At 43.6% G+C, this 16,651-nt stretch overlaps 1 protein-coding gene across 1 annotated transcript in view; it reads left to right on the forward strand.

The window, feature by feature from the left end:
* Positions 1-5,809, forward strand: part of LGR5 (leucine rich repeat containing G protein-coupled receptor 5) — a 144,379-nt gene extending 138,570 nt beyond the window's left edge. Inside the window, exons 16-18 of the mRNA XM_059683647.1 lie at positions 107-252; positions 2,064-2,147; positions 3,141-5,809. Of these exons, the coding sequence (XP_059539630.1) occupies positions 107-252; positions 2,064-2,147; positions 3,141-4,225 (1,315 nt within the window). The 3' untranslated portion in view covers positions 4,226-5,809. The remainder of the gene's footprint in view (positions 1-106; positions 253-2,063; positions 2,148-3,140) is intronic.
* Positions 5,810-16,651: the final 10,842 nt, after the last annotated feature.

Consider the following 16,651-nt stretch of genomic DNA (forward strand, 5'->3'; position numbering starts at 1 on the left):
TATTAAGGCTAAAACCCAAAATCAAGAGTTATTGAGTGAAAGAAGACGAACACTATTTTACAATTCACCTCTTTAAGTGTATGTTTTTTTCTTTGGTTTTATTCAGAGTTATAGAAATGCCTTATGCTTACCAGTGCTGTGCATTTGGAGTGTGTGAAAATGTTTATAAAATTTCTAATCAATGGAATAAAGGTGACAACAGCAGTACAGATGATCTTCATAAGAAAGATGCTGGAATGTTTCAAGTTCAAGGTAAGACCAGCTGTTCCGGTGATGAAATTGTGTCTGGAAGGGTCTTGAAAAGTCATCAGACAGATCTTCTAAACTCCAGGCACTTCCCTATGTAATCACCCCAGCAAGTTGGGAGTCCATCCCACTTTTAGAGACTTCCAGAGAAAGAGAAAGGTCCTTGGGTATTCATTCTAAAACTTCATCTTTTCTGTACGTGAATTTTTTCAAGTATATTTTATTGATTTTTTACAGAGAGGAAGGGAGAGTGATAGAGAGTTAGAAACATTGATCAGCTGCTTCCTGCACACCCGCTACTGGGGATGTGCCTGCAACCAAGGTACATGCCCTTGACCAGAATCGAACCTGGGTCCCTTTAGTCCCCAGGCCGACACTCTATCCAGTGAGCCAAACCAGCTAGGGCTGTACGTGAATTTTTAATTCTTATGCTTATTACATCTTCCTTAGCATATATTGTATAAATTGGGGTAATTATTAATATTCATATTGATATTTCCATAAACTTTTAAAAGGGCTTCATCTTTGTGGATATGTTTCTCAAGCATGCTTCTGGGCTCTTTTCTCTAGAAGATAGAATCTGTTTTCATTCTTATGTGGAGGATATGGGCATTTTAGATGCCTCCATATTTCGGCAGAAAGGGCTTAAGAACCCAACCTCTTATCTAATTAATTTCAAAACATTCTCCCCTGCTCCCCCCACAGGGGTATTTGTCAGGAAGGTGAAATGAGATCATGTCTGTGAAGCACTTGGCTTTCCTTGAAGACCTTACTTAAAGAGGCAACAATGCACCTCAAACCACACCTGTGGTAATGAGGAGGCGCTCTGGGCAGCCCCAATTTTCCTTCCCCTGCCAACTTTGCATGTTTGCACAGATTCTAAACAGACTGGCTTTTCTTCCTCTGGGCCTGAATGATTTGTTGATTCCACGCAAGTATGATTCAGTCTGTCTGCACAAAGCCCTCACATTTCCTCCTGCTCATCGGTTTAAGGAGCCGATATCTTGCCCCTCCGCCTTTTTGTTTTAGGCCACAGTTTGTGTCTTGCACTTGTCCTTGCTTTAGTTTTTGCTCTTAAAAAAACAAAGTAAAACAATTAGAGTGCCTACTATGTGCCAGGCCATGTTCTAGGCCCTAGATGTACACAATGAGCAAGAGGCACAAGGTTCTTCATGGAGTTTATTTTCAAAGAAGTGATTCTCAACCCTGGGCCAGGAATCACATGGAGGCTTTTTTAAAACACTCACGGCCGCCCTCGCCAGATCAATGAAATCGGCCTCTTTGGGGAAGTGTGTTAGATCACAGAATTCCTGTGTCGTGGCTACCTAAACCAAGCGCCATCAGAGAGCACAGCCCAGAACATGTGCACTATAGCTATCGAAGTGTTAGAAAATTGGATAAAGTGGTTCTTCCACTGGAAAGGTCCAATTTTATGAAAGCTATTTGGTTAAAACAAATACTTGTTTATACATATAAATAAAAAATATCTGTCTAATTTAGGTCTGTGCAATGTGGGGACATCATGAGCTCCAGGAACAAGAACAAAATGAGAGAGCTCAGATGTTATGACCGGGAGCCTGAGGTTATTTCCCTCCCCCCAGTTTTGCTGGAATACTATATCACATAGCAGCTTGAGGAAAACATCCACAGGCAACTTTATCGTTGACTCTTAAGGAAGCCAGAGCCCAGAAAAGAGCAGGATGTCTGACCTCCCGTCTCCTTTGTGACACAGCATGTTCAAGGGCAATCCTCCCTGGTATTTGGTCCCCTGGAAAGAGAGAGAGGACTAATCACTCCAGGACTTCTCATTCCTGCAGATGAGCGTGATCTTGAAGATTTGCTGCTTGACTTTGAGGAAGACCTGAAAGCCCTCCATTCGGTGCAATGCTCACCTTCCCCAGGTGAGAAAGAGGCCAGAGCGGCCTTAGCAGCAATCCCCACCATTGACTCTGGGGCCGGCAATAACATGTGGCTACACTGCAAAGCAAGATCTGTGCCACGTCCGCACCTCCTCAGTGTCCCTCCCCACGGATTGGAGTTGGTCTCCATTCATAAACAAGATTTTTGTGGGAGACTTCTGATTCAAGTTAATGGAAACTGTAGCGAGAAGCGCATGTAACTTTTAACATGATATTATCAGTTTAGCCTAAACTAGTATGCGACCGTCTTGCTTCCTGTAATCATTGATTTTTTTAAAGGGGTTTCTTTTAAGTCTTCCCTAAGTAGCTATTTGGTTAAAACAAATAATGGCTTATACATACAAGTAAAAAATATCTGTATATGTGGGCTTCATAAATGGTCCCATTCCCAGAAACAGGATGGACCAGTTGGAAAAAAGATAGCTGGGAAGGTTAACATTTTATTTTCACCAGTTAGAATGTCCCTTGCTCTCAAACATCAAATGCCGTTCTAAACCCAAGACGAGATGTTCAAGAAACATGCCTTCGTATTATTCATACTTCCTCTTCTAATATTATGGAGTATTTCCCCCGGGTTCCCCTCTCTGCTTACAGAATCTTCTGGAAGCATTCTGGAAAGGCGGCTGGATGCGGGGGGGAGGGGAGGAGACACCATAATGAAAAGCCCAGGAGACCTGGCTTTTTACCTGGCCAACACTGCCGTATTCGGGGGACCTTAATGAAAGTGATTTCAATTCCCCATCCGCATGTCTGTGTGTAGTTTGAAAACATGAGCACTTGGTGTGCTGACGCCCTGGGTGCCGCAGAAGGCGGTAATGGCAGTGGTTGAAGAACGTGCAACAAGGAAACAGGGTGTTACTGTGGCTGCTGTTGGCCACTCTCTTTGGTGTCCTAATAAGAGAAACAAAGAGGTGATTTGGCAAAAGTTACAAGCTGTCGTTTGATACCCAGTCTTTTCCTTCCTTGGACGTGCAGGCCCCTTCAAACTCTGTGAGTACCTGTTCGGGAGCTGGCTGATCAGAATTGGAGTGTGGACCATTGCGGTGCTGGCCCTCACTTGCAACGCCTTGGTGACGTCCACCGTGTTCCGAGCCCCCCTGTACATTTCCTCCATAAAACTGCTCATCGGGTTGATAGCGGCGGTGAACATGCTCATGGGCGTCGCCAGCGCCGTGCTGGCCGGCGTGGACGCGGTCACCTTCGGCAGCTTCGCGCGGCACGGCGCGTGGTGGGAGCAGGGGGTGGGTTGCCAGGTCGTCGGGTTCTTGTCCATTTTTGCTTCGGAGTCGTCCGTGTTCCTGCTGACTCTGGCAGCCCTGGAGCGTGGGTTCTCGGTGAAATGCTCTGCCAAATTCGAACCGAAAGCTTTTTCCAGCCTGAAAGCCATCATCCTGCTGTGCGCGGTGCTGGCGCTGACCATCGCCACGGTGCCCCTGCTGGGCGGCAGCGAGTACAGCGCCTCCCCGCTCTGCCTGCCGCTGCCCTTCGGGGAGCCCAGCACCACGGGCTACATGGTGGCGCTGGTCCTGCTCAACTCCCTTTGCTTCCTCGTGATGACCGTCGCCTACACCAAGCTCTACTGCAACCTGGAGAAGGGAGACCTGGAGAACATCTGGGACTGCTCGATGGTGAAGCACATCGCCCTGCTGCTCTTCACCAACTGCATCCTTTACTGCCCCGTGGCCTTCCTGTCCTTTTCCTCCCTGCTGAACCTCACCTTCATCGGTCCCGAGGTCATCAAGTTCATCCTCCTGGTGATTGGCCCGCTCCCTGCCTGCCTCAACCCCCTTCTCTACATCCTCTTCAACCCCCACTTTAAGGAGGACCTGGGGAGCCTGGGGAAGCAAGCCCACTTCTGGGCGAGGTCCAAGCACTCGAGCCTGATGTCCATCAACTCTGACGATGTTGAGAAGCAGTCCTGCGACTCGACCCAAGCCTTGGTGACGTTCACCAGCGCCAGCATCGCCTACGACCTGCCTTCCAACGCGGGGTCGCCATCCACTTACCCGAAGACCGAAAGCTGTCATCTTTCATCTGTGGCATTTGTCCCATGTCTCTAATGAAATGTGAGAGAAAAAGTTTCCAAAAATTGAAAACCCCAAAATGTGAGGTCGGGTATATCTGAGCGGTAACTAAACAGAGTTGAAACTTGTTTTAAAAAATATATGTATCTCAGTGGAAAAAAGGTGGAAATCTACTGAGACTGGAGTGAAAAATAAGTCTAAATGCTGCTTATATAATTTGTTCAGCAAAGAGATAGGTCAGTCACACTATTTAGGGAAGCCCCTATTTTTTTTAAGCAGATGGAAATATTCAAAAGAGATTCTCCATTATTTCAATTGAATTCTTTTTAAAATCACCACTCTAAGGGGTGGGGGGAGACCCTTACTCACAAAAAAGGTTTTCAACCCCCCAACTCCTCAAAAGATGAAAAGATGGTTGGGGAGTATTAGGAAAATAAGGGTTTTAAGTGGCCTATGGTACCAAGTAAAGTGGAAACCAACAGGATTTCACTTTAATGACCACGTGGAGATGTTTTAGTCCTCCTTTGCCTTTCCTCAAAAAGGATCCTTCCATGTCACCCATTTCCCTCAACCCAGTGAATGGATAATATAAGGCATTATTAATTTGCTCGCATTCACATCATTTTTAGACATGCCGGATTTTATTTATCAGCACTAGATGGTTCCATCCTCAGTGGAATAAAACTGCTTACAAATATTTTGAGAGGAAGATGAACTAAAATTCTTAAATTGCCATGAAGGTAACCCTCTCCAGGTGAGGAATGCCTTGTTGAATTCATTTTAACTCCTTGGTGCCCAAAACTCAGAAGAAAAAGTCCGTTGCCGGCAATGGACATACCTAGTGAATACGGTAAGCAGCCTAGGATTTCTTTTTTCTTTCTCCTGGGCGAGCACACATCTTTCGAAAGAGGTTTTATCAGTTGACTCAAACTGATGTGTATCTTAAGGTAATGATCAAATGCAGACATGACATAAATTAAATCCACCAACATAACTTCTCACACATGCATCTCCAGTAGCTCTAGCAACAATGTCTGAAATCACTTTGGACTCAACAGAGACTTGGTAACATATTATCCTGTTTATTTAGCTTGGTTTTAGCTGTGTTGTCTTTGGATCAACTCATTTGATGTCAGGAACATGACTTCTCTGCTTATTCCATATTTAATACATGTGTTAGGTATTTTAAGAGGCAAGATTATTAAATACTAAAGGTCAAAGGATTAATTTGTAACTTTATTATACTACATTAGCTTCAATACATTCAAACCAAAAGACTGTTAGGTAGATTTATTTTTATATAAGCATGTTTATTTTGATCAGATGTTTTAACTTGGAAGTGAAAGAAATACATTTATGAGATGTTTTATAATATGTGTAAATATAGAACTGTATTTATTACTACGGTAAAGATTCAGTAATACAAAAGACCATGATAATAAACCATGTACAGTGGCATATTCTTCCATATATATTGTTTCTCTGCCCATTTTCTTTAAATTCATTAACTGTATATAATATATGTAAGTGTATAGTACTTGTAAATAGATTCCAAACTTGCTTTTCTATTGGGTACAAAATAAAGAAATTTGTAATAAAATGTGTGACTATAAAAGAAAATATTTTTAAATCTTTTATTGAGCCCATAAGCAAATATATGGTCTCCTAAATGTTTTTGAGTTTTGATGTGTAAGTACACTTTCTAAGTATTTACACCTCAATATGTTAGATATTTTGGACTTACCTTAAGAAGTAAATCTTTCACAAGAACGAAAAAAAATGTCTTAACCAAATCCTGGACTGTTTTAACTGTGATTGCTAAGCCATTTGTCATGACAAATGACTCGGTGAAGCTGATTGTCCCAGGGATAGTTTGGATTTCATAGCCAGAACCTATTTTTTGTGCAATGTGAAAAGAAAAAAATAGAAATATATAAATACCAAATCAAACATAAATTATTTAATATGAACATGGTTTTTCTATAAAATTTTCCTTTAAAGAAAACATATTGCTTTTTTTCTCTTATTCTCCAGTGAGGTGACAGCAGACCCACCTTGGATCACTTCTTTCCTATAACGTTTCTAGAGAGCCAAAGCAGCCTCACCTAGGTCTCCTGTTGCTCCTTCTACCCTAAGCCCTTCCTTTGTTTCACTGTCCCCAGCTTTAATAAGCGTACTCACAAAATAAAAAAGTTAAAATTATATATTATATCCTATATAATAAAAGAGTAATATGCAAATTGACCCTAACGGTGGAATGACTGGTCTCTGTGACACACAGTGACCACCAGGGGGCAGACACTCAATACAGCAGCAGCGCTAAGAATGTCCATCTAAGGATGTCCGATTAACAACTTAGGCCTGCTCCCCAGTGGTCCTAAGCTGTTAGTCAGACATCCCCCCAGGGCTCCTGGGCTGCCAAAGGGATGTCTGACTGCCAGGTTAGGCCTGATCCCCCAAGGAGCAGGCCTAACCCAGCAGGTGGACATCCCCCAAGGGGTCCCAGACTGCAAAAGGGCACAGGCCGGGCTGAGGGACTGCTCTCCCCACTCCATCCCCCGCCAAGTGCACAAATTTTCATTCACTGGGCCTCGAGTATATATATAACTACAGATGATGTATTATAGAATTTTATACTTGAAACCTATATAATTTTATTAACCAATGTCATCCCAATAAATTCAATAAAAATTAAAATAAATTTTAAAAATATTATTTATGTAATACTGTCAACAATAAAGATTTTAAAAAAGAAAAAAAAGAAAGCTATTATTCAGCACCAAAAAACAAAAAACACACCATATTTCATGACCATGGCAAGGTCAAAACATAAGGACATGAAACTCCCAGGACATAAGGAAATACACTGTTCCCCTTTGGTTTCTATTCCCCAAAACGTAAGATATGAAATGATTTTTATAAACACTTTGGGCCAGACCCTCCCAGTTTCAGCAGGGTTTTTCCTGATCTCCCCTTACAGATTAGAAAATGAAACCATTAAGTACTGTTGGAGGCCCAGCATTATTATTAAGATCAACCCATATTTACTAAGGTCCCTCAGGGTAACTAGCACTGAGTTTCCCACCATCTATCAGATACTAGTATAACCACATGCTTCAATCTAACCTAGTTAACAGGCATCCAATGGAGTCCTACTGTACAGTCGACACTTTGTCTTCAGCTGAAACAAGGACTAGAACACACTCTCATTCCTCTTAATCTAACTCCTCTTAGCCCACGTAGCAAATATAAAAGTTGTCTCCAGAGCAATGGATTTCAGTTTTTCCTCTCAACATATTTGCTTTTGGGTGCCCAAAGTTAGGAACATATCCTGGAAGTCCACCCCTTTCTCTCACACTCAAGAAAAGAAGTTAGTTAAATACTTTTCTAGCCCGGCTGGTGTGGCTCAGTTGTTGAGCATCAACCTATGAACCAGGAGGTCACGGCTCTGGGCAAATGCCTGGGCTGTGGGCTCTATCCCCAGTAGGGGGCATGCAGGAGGCAGCCAATCAATGATTCTCTCTCATCATTGATGTTTCTATCTCTCCCTCTCCCATCTTCTCTGAAATTAATAAAAATATTTTAAAATAATGTTTAAAGGGGAAAATAATCCACTCAAATTTATTTATTTAAAAATCCTGGGAGGAACCAAGATGGCGGCATAGGTTAACGCCAGAGTTTGCTGCTTTGAACAACTACTTCAAAAGTGAAACCAAAAAACGGAAGGGACATCACCCAGAACCACAGGAACACTGGCTGAGTGGAAGTCCTACAACTAGGAGGAAAGAGAAACGCACACAGACACTCAGAGGAGGCGCAGTGCTGAAGTCAAATTCTGAGGTGCGGAGTGCGCGGAGCGGGCTGGCGGCGGAGGGCGCGGTTGGCGTTTTCAATCGGGAGGGAGTCGCAGACTCTGAGCTCCAGATCCGGGCGAGTCTTTAGGGACCCAGACTCAAACGGGAGAAGCGGGACTGTCTGGCTTCGGTCAGAGCGAGTGCAGCTTTCTCTCCGAGCTTTGCAGCGGGTGCTGGGACTCAGAGAGGCAGAGCCCCTGGGGACAGGACTGAGAGCCGCCATAACTGCTCTCTCCGGCCCACCCTGTTGATCCTGTGCGACCCGCCCCGCCCAAGCCCTGCACAGAGGCATTTGCCAGATAGCCTCAGGCAAAGGCTAGATTAGCACCTCCCTAGAGGACAGAAGTTCTCTCACTGCTGACACAGCTGATTCTCATAGCCACTTGGCCTGGAGGTCAAACCCTCCCTGGAATTAGCTACAACAATCAAGATTTAACTATAAGACTGTGAACAAAGACCACTAGGGGGTGCACCAAGGAAGCATAACAAAATGTGGAGACAAAGAAACAGGACAAAATTGTCAATGGAAGATATAGAGTTCAGAACCACACTTTTAAGGTCTCTCAAGAACTGTTTAGAAGCTGCCGATAAACTTAATGAGATCTACACGAAAACTAATAAGACCCTCGATCTTATATTGGGGAACCAACTAGAAATTAAGCATACACGGACTGAAATAACGAATATTATACAGACGCCCGACAGCAGACCAGAGGAGCGCAAGAATCAAGTCAATGATTTGAAATGCGAGGAAGCAAAAAACATCCAACCGGAAAAGCAAAATGAAAAAAGAATCCAAAAATGCGAGGATAGTGTAAGGAGCCTCTGGGACAGCTTCAAGCGTACCAACATCAGAATTATAGGGGTGCCAGAAGATGAGAGAGAGCAAGATATTGAAAACCTATTTGAAGAAATAATGACAGAAAACTTCCCCCACCTGGTGAAAGAAATGGACTTACAGGTCCAAGAAGCGCGGAGAACCCCAAACAAAAGGAATCCAAAGAGGACCACACCAAGACACATCATCATTAAAATGCCAAGAGCAAAAGATAAAGAGAGAATCTTAAAAACAGCAAGAGAAAGAAACTCAGTTACCTACAAGGGAATACCCATACGACTGTCAGCTGATTTCTCAACAGAAACTTTGCAGGCCAGAAGGGAGTGGCAAGAAATATTCAAAGTGATGAATACCAAGAACCTACAACCAAGATTACTTTATCCAGCAAAGCTATCATTCAGAATTGAAGGTCAGATAAAGAGCTTCACAGATAAGGAAAAGCTAAAGGAGTTCATCACCACCAAACCAGGATTATATGAAATGCTGAAAGGTATCCTTTAAGAAGTGGAAGAGGAAGAAAAAGGTAAAGATACAAATTATGAACAACAAATATGCATCTATCAACAAGTGAATCTAAGAGTCAAGTGAATAAATAATCTGATGAACAGAATGAACTGTTGATTATAATAGAATCAGGGACATAGAAAGGGAATGGACTGACTATTCTTGGGGGGGAAAGGGGTGTGGGAGATGTGGGAAGAGACTGGACAAAAATCGTGCACCTATGGATGAGGACAGTGGGTGGGGAGTGAGGGCGGAGGGTGGGGCGGGAACTGGGAGGAGGGGAGTTATGGGGGGGGAAAAAAGAGGAACAAATGTAATAATCTGAACAATAAAGATTTAATTAAAAAAAATAAAAATAAAAATCCTGAGTTACATCAGGTTGGAGATCAGGTGAAGACACTCATATTGTTGGTTGGAGAGCAAGGCGGTTGTGGGAAACGGGGGCAAAGGCAAACACCCCTCCTGCCCATCTGGGAGAACCTTCCTGAGAGCAAGCAACCAGCCTGGACTTGAAAGAGATAAAGTACTAAATATGGGATACATTTGGAGTTTGAAGTTAAATACACATGGGTGGCCAAAATCCTGCTCCTGCTCCAAAAGCCTGCTCCTGTATCCCATTTGTTTACTTTCTCCTTAGTCTCTCTTGTCCTATGTCTGTGTCTGTAAAGATATTGCTAGAACATATGTCTGCAATTTTGCTGCCTATGGAGTCTTGTAGGGTTTTTCTGGTTTCCCGTCTTACATTCAAGTCCTTTAGCCATTTTGAGTTTGTTTTTGTGTATGGTGTAAGTTGCTGATCTGGTTTCATTTTTCCCCAGCACCATTTATTAAAGAGGCTGTAATAAAAGAAAAAGAAAAAATAAAAATCCTTAAACTCTATTGCTTCATTAGGAAAATCTAGCTATACTACACCTCACACCAAACACTGCTCTATTAAGTGTCTACTAAAGGCTCTCCACTACAATACAGAAAATCAGAATGACTGGAATTACACCCACAAATAAATAAATCTACAGTGAAAAGGAGAAAAGATCCTATCTAATAAAAGAGAAACATGGTAATTGGCGAACGACCGCTACCCTTCCCATTGGCTAATCAGGGCGATATGCAAATTAACTGTCAGCCAAGATGGCGGCCAGCAGCCAGGTAGCTTGAAACTAACGTGAGGCTTGCTTGCTTCAGTGACGGAGGACTGCAACGTTCCCCGCCTGCCACTGCAGGCCTCTGAGCTGCAAGCAACTATGTAACAAACATAGAAGCTAAACAAAACCCCAGAAACCTGCCGGGCTTCAGCCAGCAGAATCGCAACATTGTAAGCAAAGGCCAGAAACCTACTTTCAGCAGCTGAGGCCTAAGAGCTGGAGCCAAGCCTCAAAGCTAAAGCTGGCCCAGAATAAAAAAAAAGAAAAAAAGGAGCGGTTGGGAGCTTCAGTCATCCCCCAGCCTGAAAACAGCCCTCAGCCCCTCACCCAGACTGGCCAGGCACCCCAGTGGGGACCCCCACCCTGAAGGGTGTGTGACCAGCTGCAAACAGCCATCATCCCCTCACCCAGGCTGGCCAGGCACCCCAGTGGGGACCCCGACCCTAATCCAGGACACCCTTCAGGGAAAACCAGCCAGCACCCACCCATGCACCAGGCCTCTACCCTATATAGTAAAAGGGTAATATGCCTCCCAGCACCGGGATCAGCGTGACAGGGGTAGCGCCCAAACCCCCTAATCGCCCTGCGGCTCTGTGTGTGACAGGGTGCGGCGCCCCAACCCCCTGATCGGACCTGCTCTGTGTGTGACAGGGTGCGGCGCCCAACCCTCCACCCCCCCACCCCCCCACGGGCCCTGCTCTGTGTGTGATGGGGTAGAGCCATAACCTCCCCATCAGCCCTGCCCTGAGTGTGAGAGTGGTGGCACCTCAACCCCCTGATCGGCCCTGCTCTGTGGGTGATAGAGGGCAGCGCCCCAACCCCCTGATGGGCCCTGCTCTGTGCATGACAGGGGGCTGTGTCCCAACCCCCTGATTGGCCCTGCTCTGTGAGTGACAGGGGGAAATGCCCCAACCCCCTGATTGGCCTTGCTCTGTGCATGACAGGGGGTGGCGCCGCAACCTCCCCATCGACCCTGCCTTGAGTGTGACAGGGGATAGTGCCCTAACCCCCCAATCGGCCCTACCCTGAGCGTGACTGAGGGTGGAATTACAACCTCCCAATCGCCCTGCTCTGTGTATGACAGGGGGCGGCACCCCAACTCCCCAATCGGCCCTGCTCTGAGCCCGACCAGGGGCTGCAGCTAGGGATTGGGCCTGCCCTCTGGCACCCGGGACCAGGCCTAAGCCAGCAGGTCATTATCTCCCAAGGGGTCCCAGACTGCAAGAGGGCACAGGCAGGGCTGAGGGACCCTCCTCCCTCCCAAGTGCACAAATTTTTGTGCACCGGGCCTCTAGTATATAATAAACATTGACTGACTTATGAGCAGCAAAAACAAAAATACAAAAACAAATCTAAAGAACATAAACTGGTGGGCTAGCCTAGAATAAGTGGTTAATAATTTTTATGCTTTCAAAAATGGACTCATTCAGTCAACACCATGACTATCATGAGCAGTGTTCTCTGCACATGGGATAACAAGACAAGGTCTGGAATTTGCATTCCAGTGGATGAGAGATAGACAATAAGCAAATATAAATAATGAAATTCTGAAGGAAAGATGAAGAAAATGAATCTGAATGGCATGACCGTGATAGGGATGTTACTTTAGATACAGACATCAAGAAAGATCTCTCAGGAAAGGCACCTGCTAAACTAAGATCTTATTCAAAAAGGAGCTACCTTTGCTTTAGCATTCAACCAGTTCCATCAATAAAACTCACCATTTTTAGCCCCTCTATTCATATGTCACCTACAACAAACTGTTTTGAGTGGCATTTTAACGTACAAATATATTAAGTGGGTATAACACACGTTTTTTTTCTCACAAGTTTTACTGGGGAAAACCATTCTTATGCGAAATAGAAAATATCTTCTCATTTTGTTTTGGCCAAAAATAGAAAAGCATGGCAGTAAAAGGTAATAAAATTAGCAAAACCCTGTTCATTTAGAACTAAAAAAGCTCTAACGTCTGAAAAAATGACAGTCTTGTGTTTTTTGTTAATCTGCTCATTATTTGTAGCTCAGGGGCCTGTTAGCTTTGATGGGGCTCACTGGGCTCATTCTAGCTCCATTCGTGCTCTTTAGAATTTAGAAATTTTATATTACAGTCAACTTTGTCAGGAAAAGAGACTATCTCCCTCCAAGCCACTAAACACCAACAAGTTTCTCCCTTAGGCTACAGAGACCCTAAAGTACAGTTAGGTTACGGTAGCGTTTCCCTGTAAGTGAAGGGGTTAGGGGATCTGTAATCACACCCCTGCTTCAATGTCCTTTTTGTGAACATTTCTGAAGATATTGAACTCAGATTCTACACTGACTCATTCGACTCAAACACACATTCATGTTTGGCCCTTGAAGCCAATTGGGTGAGAGAATAACAAAGCTTTAGCTTATCTGGATTCAGAAACTGGTGGAAAATAGATGTGATGAGCCGGGAAACATGGAATATGGGTTTCTCCAGCTCTAGTCACCTGAGGACATGACTTCTGTTCTGGTTACTACATTTTAAGTGGGACATGAAAAACATTTCTCTCCATGAGGACAATGAGTCTAATGATATTGGGTAGGGAAATAATAACTCACCAAAAAATAATTGAGAAAAACCAAAATGTTTCACCTGAAGAAAAACAATCTAAAGCAGTGGTTCTCAACCTTCTGGCCCTTTAAATACAGTTTCTCATGTTGTGACCCAGCCATAAAATTATTTTCGTTGCTACTTCATAACTGTAATGTTGCTACTGTTATGAATCATAATGTAAATATCTGATATGCAGGATGGTCTTAGGCGACCCCTGTGAAAGGGTCATTCCACCGCCAAAGGGGTCGCGACCCACAGGTTGAGAACCGCTGGTCTAAAGGGAAATATTTGAATAATTGAAATTTACTTAGTGCCTTCTTAAATACCAGTCCATAGCAGACCAAAGAGTAAAATGGTTAAGCCCAAGGGTTTGCTACCAGACAGACCTGCGTTCAAATCCTGGTTTTATTACCGCCTTACTACCTACTACCTACCCAGCCTCAACTGTCTCCCATGTGAAAATGCCACCAGTCTCATAGGGATGGGAGTATTAATAACTCAGTGTGTATAAAGTTCTCATCACAGCACCTGGAACACAGTAAATATTTAATAAATGGTTTCTGGTTTTGCCGTTTCTCAACAACCCTATGACATGAGCAAAGCAGGACTTGCCATTTTGCAGATGAAGAAATTGAGAGTGAAAGTAATAGGTGACATCTAAGGTCAAAGATGAGGAGCTAGGATTAAAACTTGGGTTTTATTTCATCGAACTTGAAAGGCAGTCATGGAATAAGCTGAATTACTCTTTCAGTGAACAAGAACTAGTTGGCAAACGATTCAGAAAGACAGAGGTGAGCTTAATCTAAGTAAGATTCATTCATCAGATGAATGAATTACTATGTTAGTCTTCCTGAAGGGTATGATATTGTGATTGATAATAAGAAATATATATTTGGTTTTGGTCCCCCTTCATGGCACAGAGCTCCTACAATCCTTTGAATTTCCCAAGTGATGAGAGCCTGGAAGGTGTCTCTTGTTATGATAATGAGGTGAATTTTGGGAAGTCCCAAGGTCACCTAAGGATTTCCAGGGAACCACCATGTGATTAGAGGTTGGAACTTTCAGTCCCACCCCCTCCTCCATCCATCCCATCCCACCTCCAACCTCCAGGAAGGGGAGAGGAGCTGGAGATTGAGTTTAATCACTGTTAGCCAAGCTTTAACCTTTCATGCCTGTGTAATGAAGCCTCCATAAAAAACTAAAGCAGAGAGTTCGGAGAGCTTCCTGGTTGGTGAACATGTGGAGATGAGAGAAGTGACACGCTTGGAGAGGGCATGGAAGCTCCCTGCCCTTTCCCCATACTTTGCCTTATGCATCTCTTCCTTCGGTTTGTTTCTGAGCTATATCCTTTTTATAATAACGTGGTAATCTAGTAAGTAAAATGTTTCTCTGAGTTCTGTGAGCCACTCTAGCAAATTAATTGAACTCAAGGAGGGAGTCTTTGGAACACCCACCTACATCCACCTTGTCAGATGCACAGGTAACAACCTGGGATTTGCAATTGGCATCTGAAGGGGTGGTAGGAGGAACCACACATTGGAATTAGTGTCAGAATTATAGGAGAAATTTTAGAAATTTAGTAAATTGCTGAGAAAGGCAGTAAAATCTTTTTTTAAAAAAATATTGGCCAAGTTTTGTTTTGTTTTTATTGATTTCAGAGAGGAAGGGAGAGGGAGAGAGAGAAACATCGATAAGAGAATCATTGATCAGTTGCCTCCCCTAATGGGGACCAAGCCCAAAATCCAGACATGTGTCCTGACTGGAATCAAACTGTGACCTCCTGGTTCATGGGTTGATGCTCAACCACTGAGCCACACCAGCTGGGCAAAGGCAATAAAATCTTAAATCAACATCATGAAAACTAGAGCACATAGCTGTGTGTCATGATGGGCATTCAGTCAGTCCATTCAGTGATGATGAAAGATAAAGACTTGTGCCTTAAGTTTGCCCCTTCTTAGAGACTTTAGCTGTTGACCACCTCTGACTCTTCCCTAAAGGTTTTGAAGAAACACTATCAGCTCTCCAAGGTTATATTGTTACTGGCAGGGTTGGCAGTGAAATTGGACTTTGGTTCTTGAGTTCAGCAAAAAGAATTCAGAGGCAAGAACTCAAACTATAAAGGAAAGTTTAGCTAGCAGTTGTGGCTCAGTTGTGAACATTGACTTATGAACCAGGAGGTCACAGTTCGATTCTCGGTTAGGGCACATGCTCTGGTTGTGGGTTTGATCACCAGCAGGCAGCCAGTTAATGCTTGTCTCTCATCATTGATGTTTCTATCTTAGCCCTGGCTGGTTTGGCTCAGTGGATAGAATGTTGGCCTGTGGACTGAAGGGTCCCGGGTTTGATTTCTGATCAAGGGCACATGCCCGGGTTGTGGGCTTAATCCCCAGTGTGGGATGTGCAGGAGGCAGCCAATCAATGATCCTCTCTCATTATTGATGTTTCTATCTCTCTCTGCCTCTCCCTTCCTCTCTGAAATCAATAAAAATATATATTTAAAAAATAAAACAACACCCTTTTAAAAAAGAAAGAGAGAGAGAGGGAGAAAGTTTACTTAGAAAGTTATAGAGGTTGTGGAAGTGAGCCAGCCAGGTTGGGTGGGCTCAGGAAACAAGTTACAGAAGCAAAAGAAGGGCCATTGGAGTTTAGGAGAGAGAAAGGCAAAGGTAATTCACCTGGAAGAAGTAGAAGGAAAAGGTGAGGGCTTGCTCCTAAGATGGAACATGCATGCACTGGGTCTTTCACCTTAAGGGTTTTAAAAACTGGGAGTTAGGAAGGTATTAGGGGAGAATCTCAATAAAATATTCATCAGCTTTATGCTGATGCACCAAAATGAGATTTAGTCCCCTAACTTAATTTGTCATTGGGTGTGGTTGGTACAAATGCCACTAATTGGAATTCTGGTTTCTATCTTCCGGAGTAGGGCAATTTAAGCTATTTATTTACCCTCTGGTTGGAGAGAAGTGTCCTTAGTTAGGGAAGATAGGATTTTTTTAATTTATTACATGGCTGTAAACTGCTTGGCTATTTAACTATCTGTCTCAGTTTCCCTATTCCACTTGTCCTGGCTTACTAGTATGTCTCAATAGTGGGTTTAAAGTCTATTCTTTCTATTGCTATCTCTCCCTAGGTAGTGAGAGGGGAAGATAAAGGCCAAGGAAGCTCAGGAGTCACAGCATAAAGTCACAGAATGTACCAGCTCAAAGATCATGGATAGCCAAGTTGACAAGTCATTTGTCACTTTTTCTCTTTAGCTGTTTTTAAGTCCTTATTCGTCTGCCTCTCACTCCACCTTTTGTCTTTCCTCATCCCCCCCTTTTGAATTCCAGGCTATAGATATTAGAATACTGAGGTGACATATTCAGTAACTGATTAGTTAGGCTTCCTTGATCATAAGTAATGAAGGAGAGTGAAGAGTAATTAATTGGAAAGGCACACGTGGCAATAAGAACAAGAGTCTCAGGGGAACATGGGGATAGGACAATTGACCTAGGGACCTTACTGAGGTGTGAGAAGTGGAAGGCTCTCTAGGAATGGAGTGTTTAA

The sequence above is a fragment of the Myotis daubentonii genome, chromosome 2, assembly GCF_963259705.1.
Source record: "Myotis daubentonii chromosome 2, mMyoDau2.1, whole genome shotgun sequence".
In the NCBI taxonomy this organism is placed as follows: Eukaryota; Metazoa; Chordata; class Mammalia; order Chiroptera; family Vespertilionidae; genus Myotis; species Myotis daubentonii.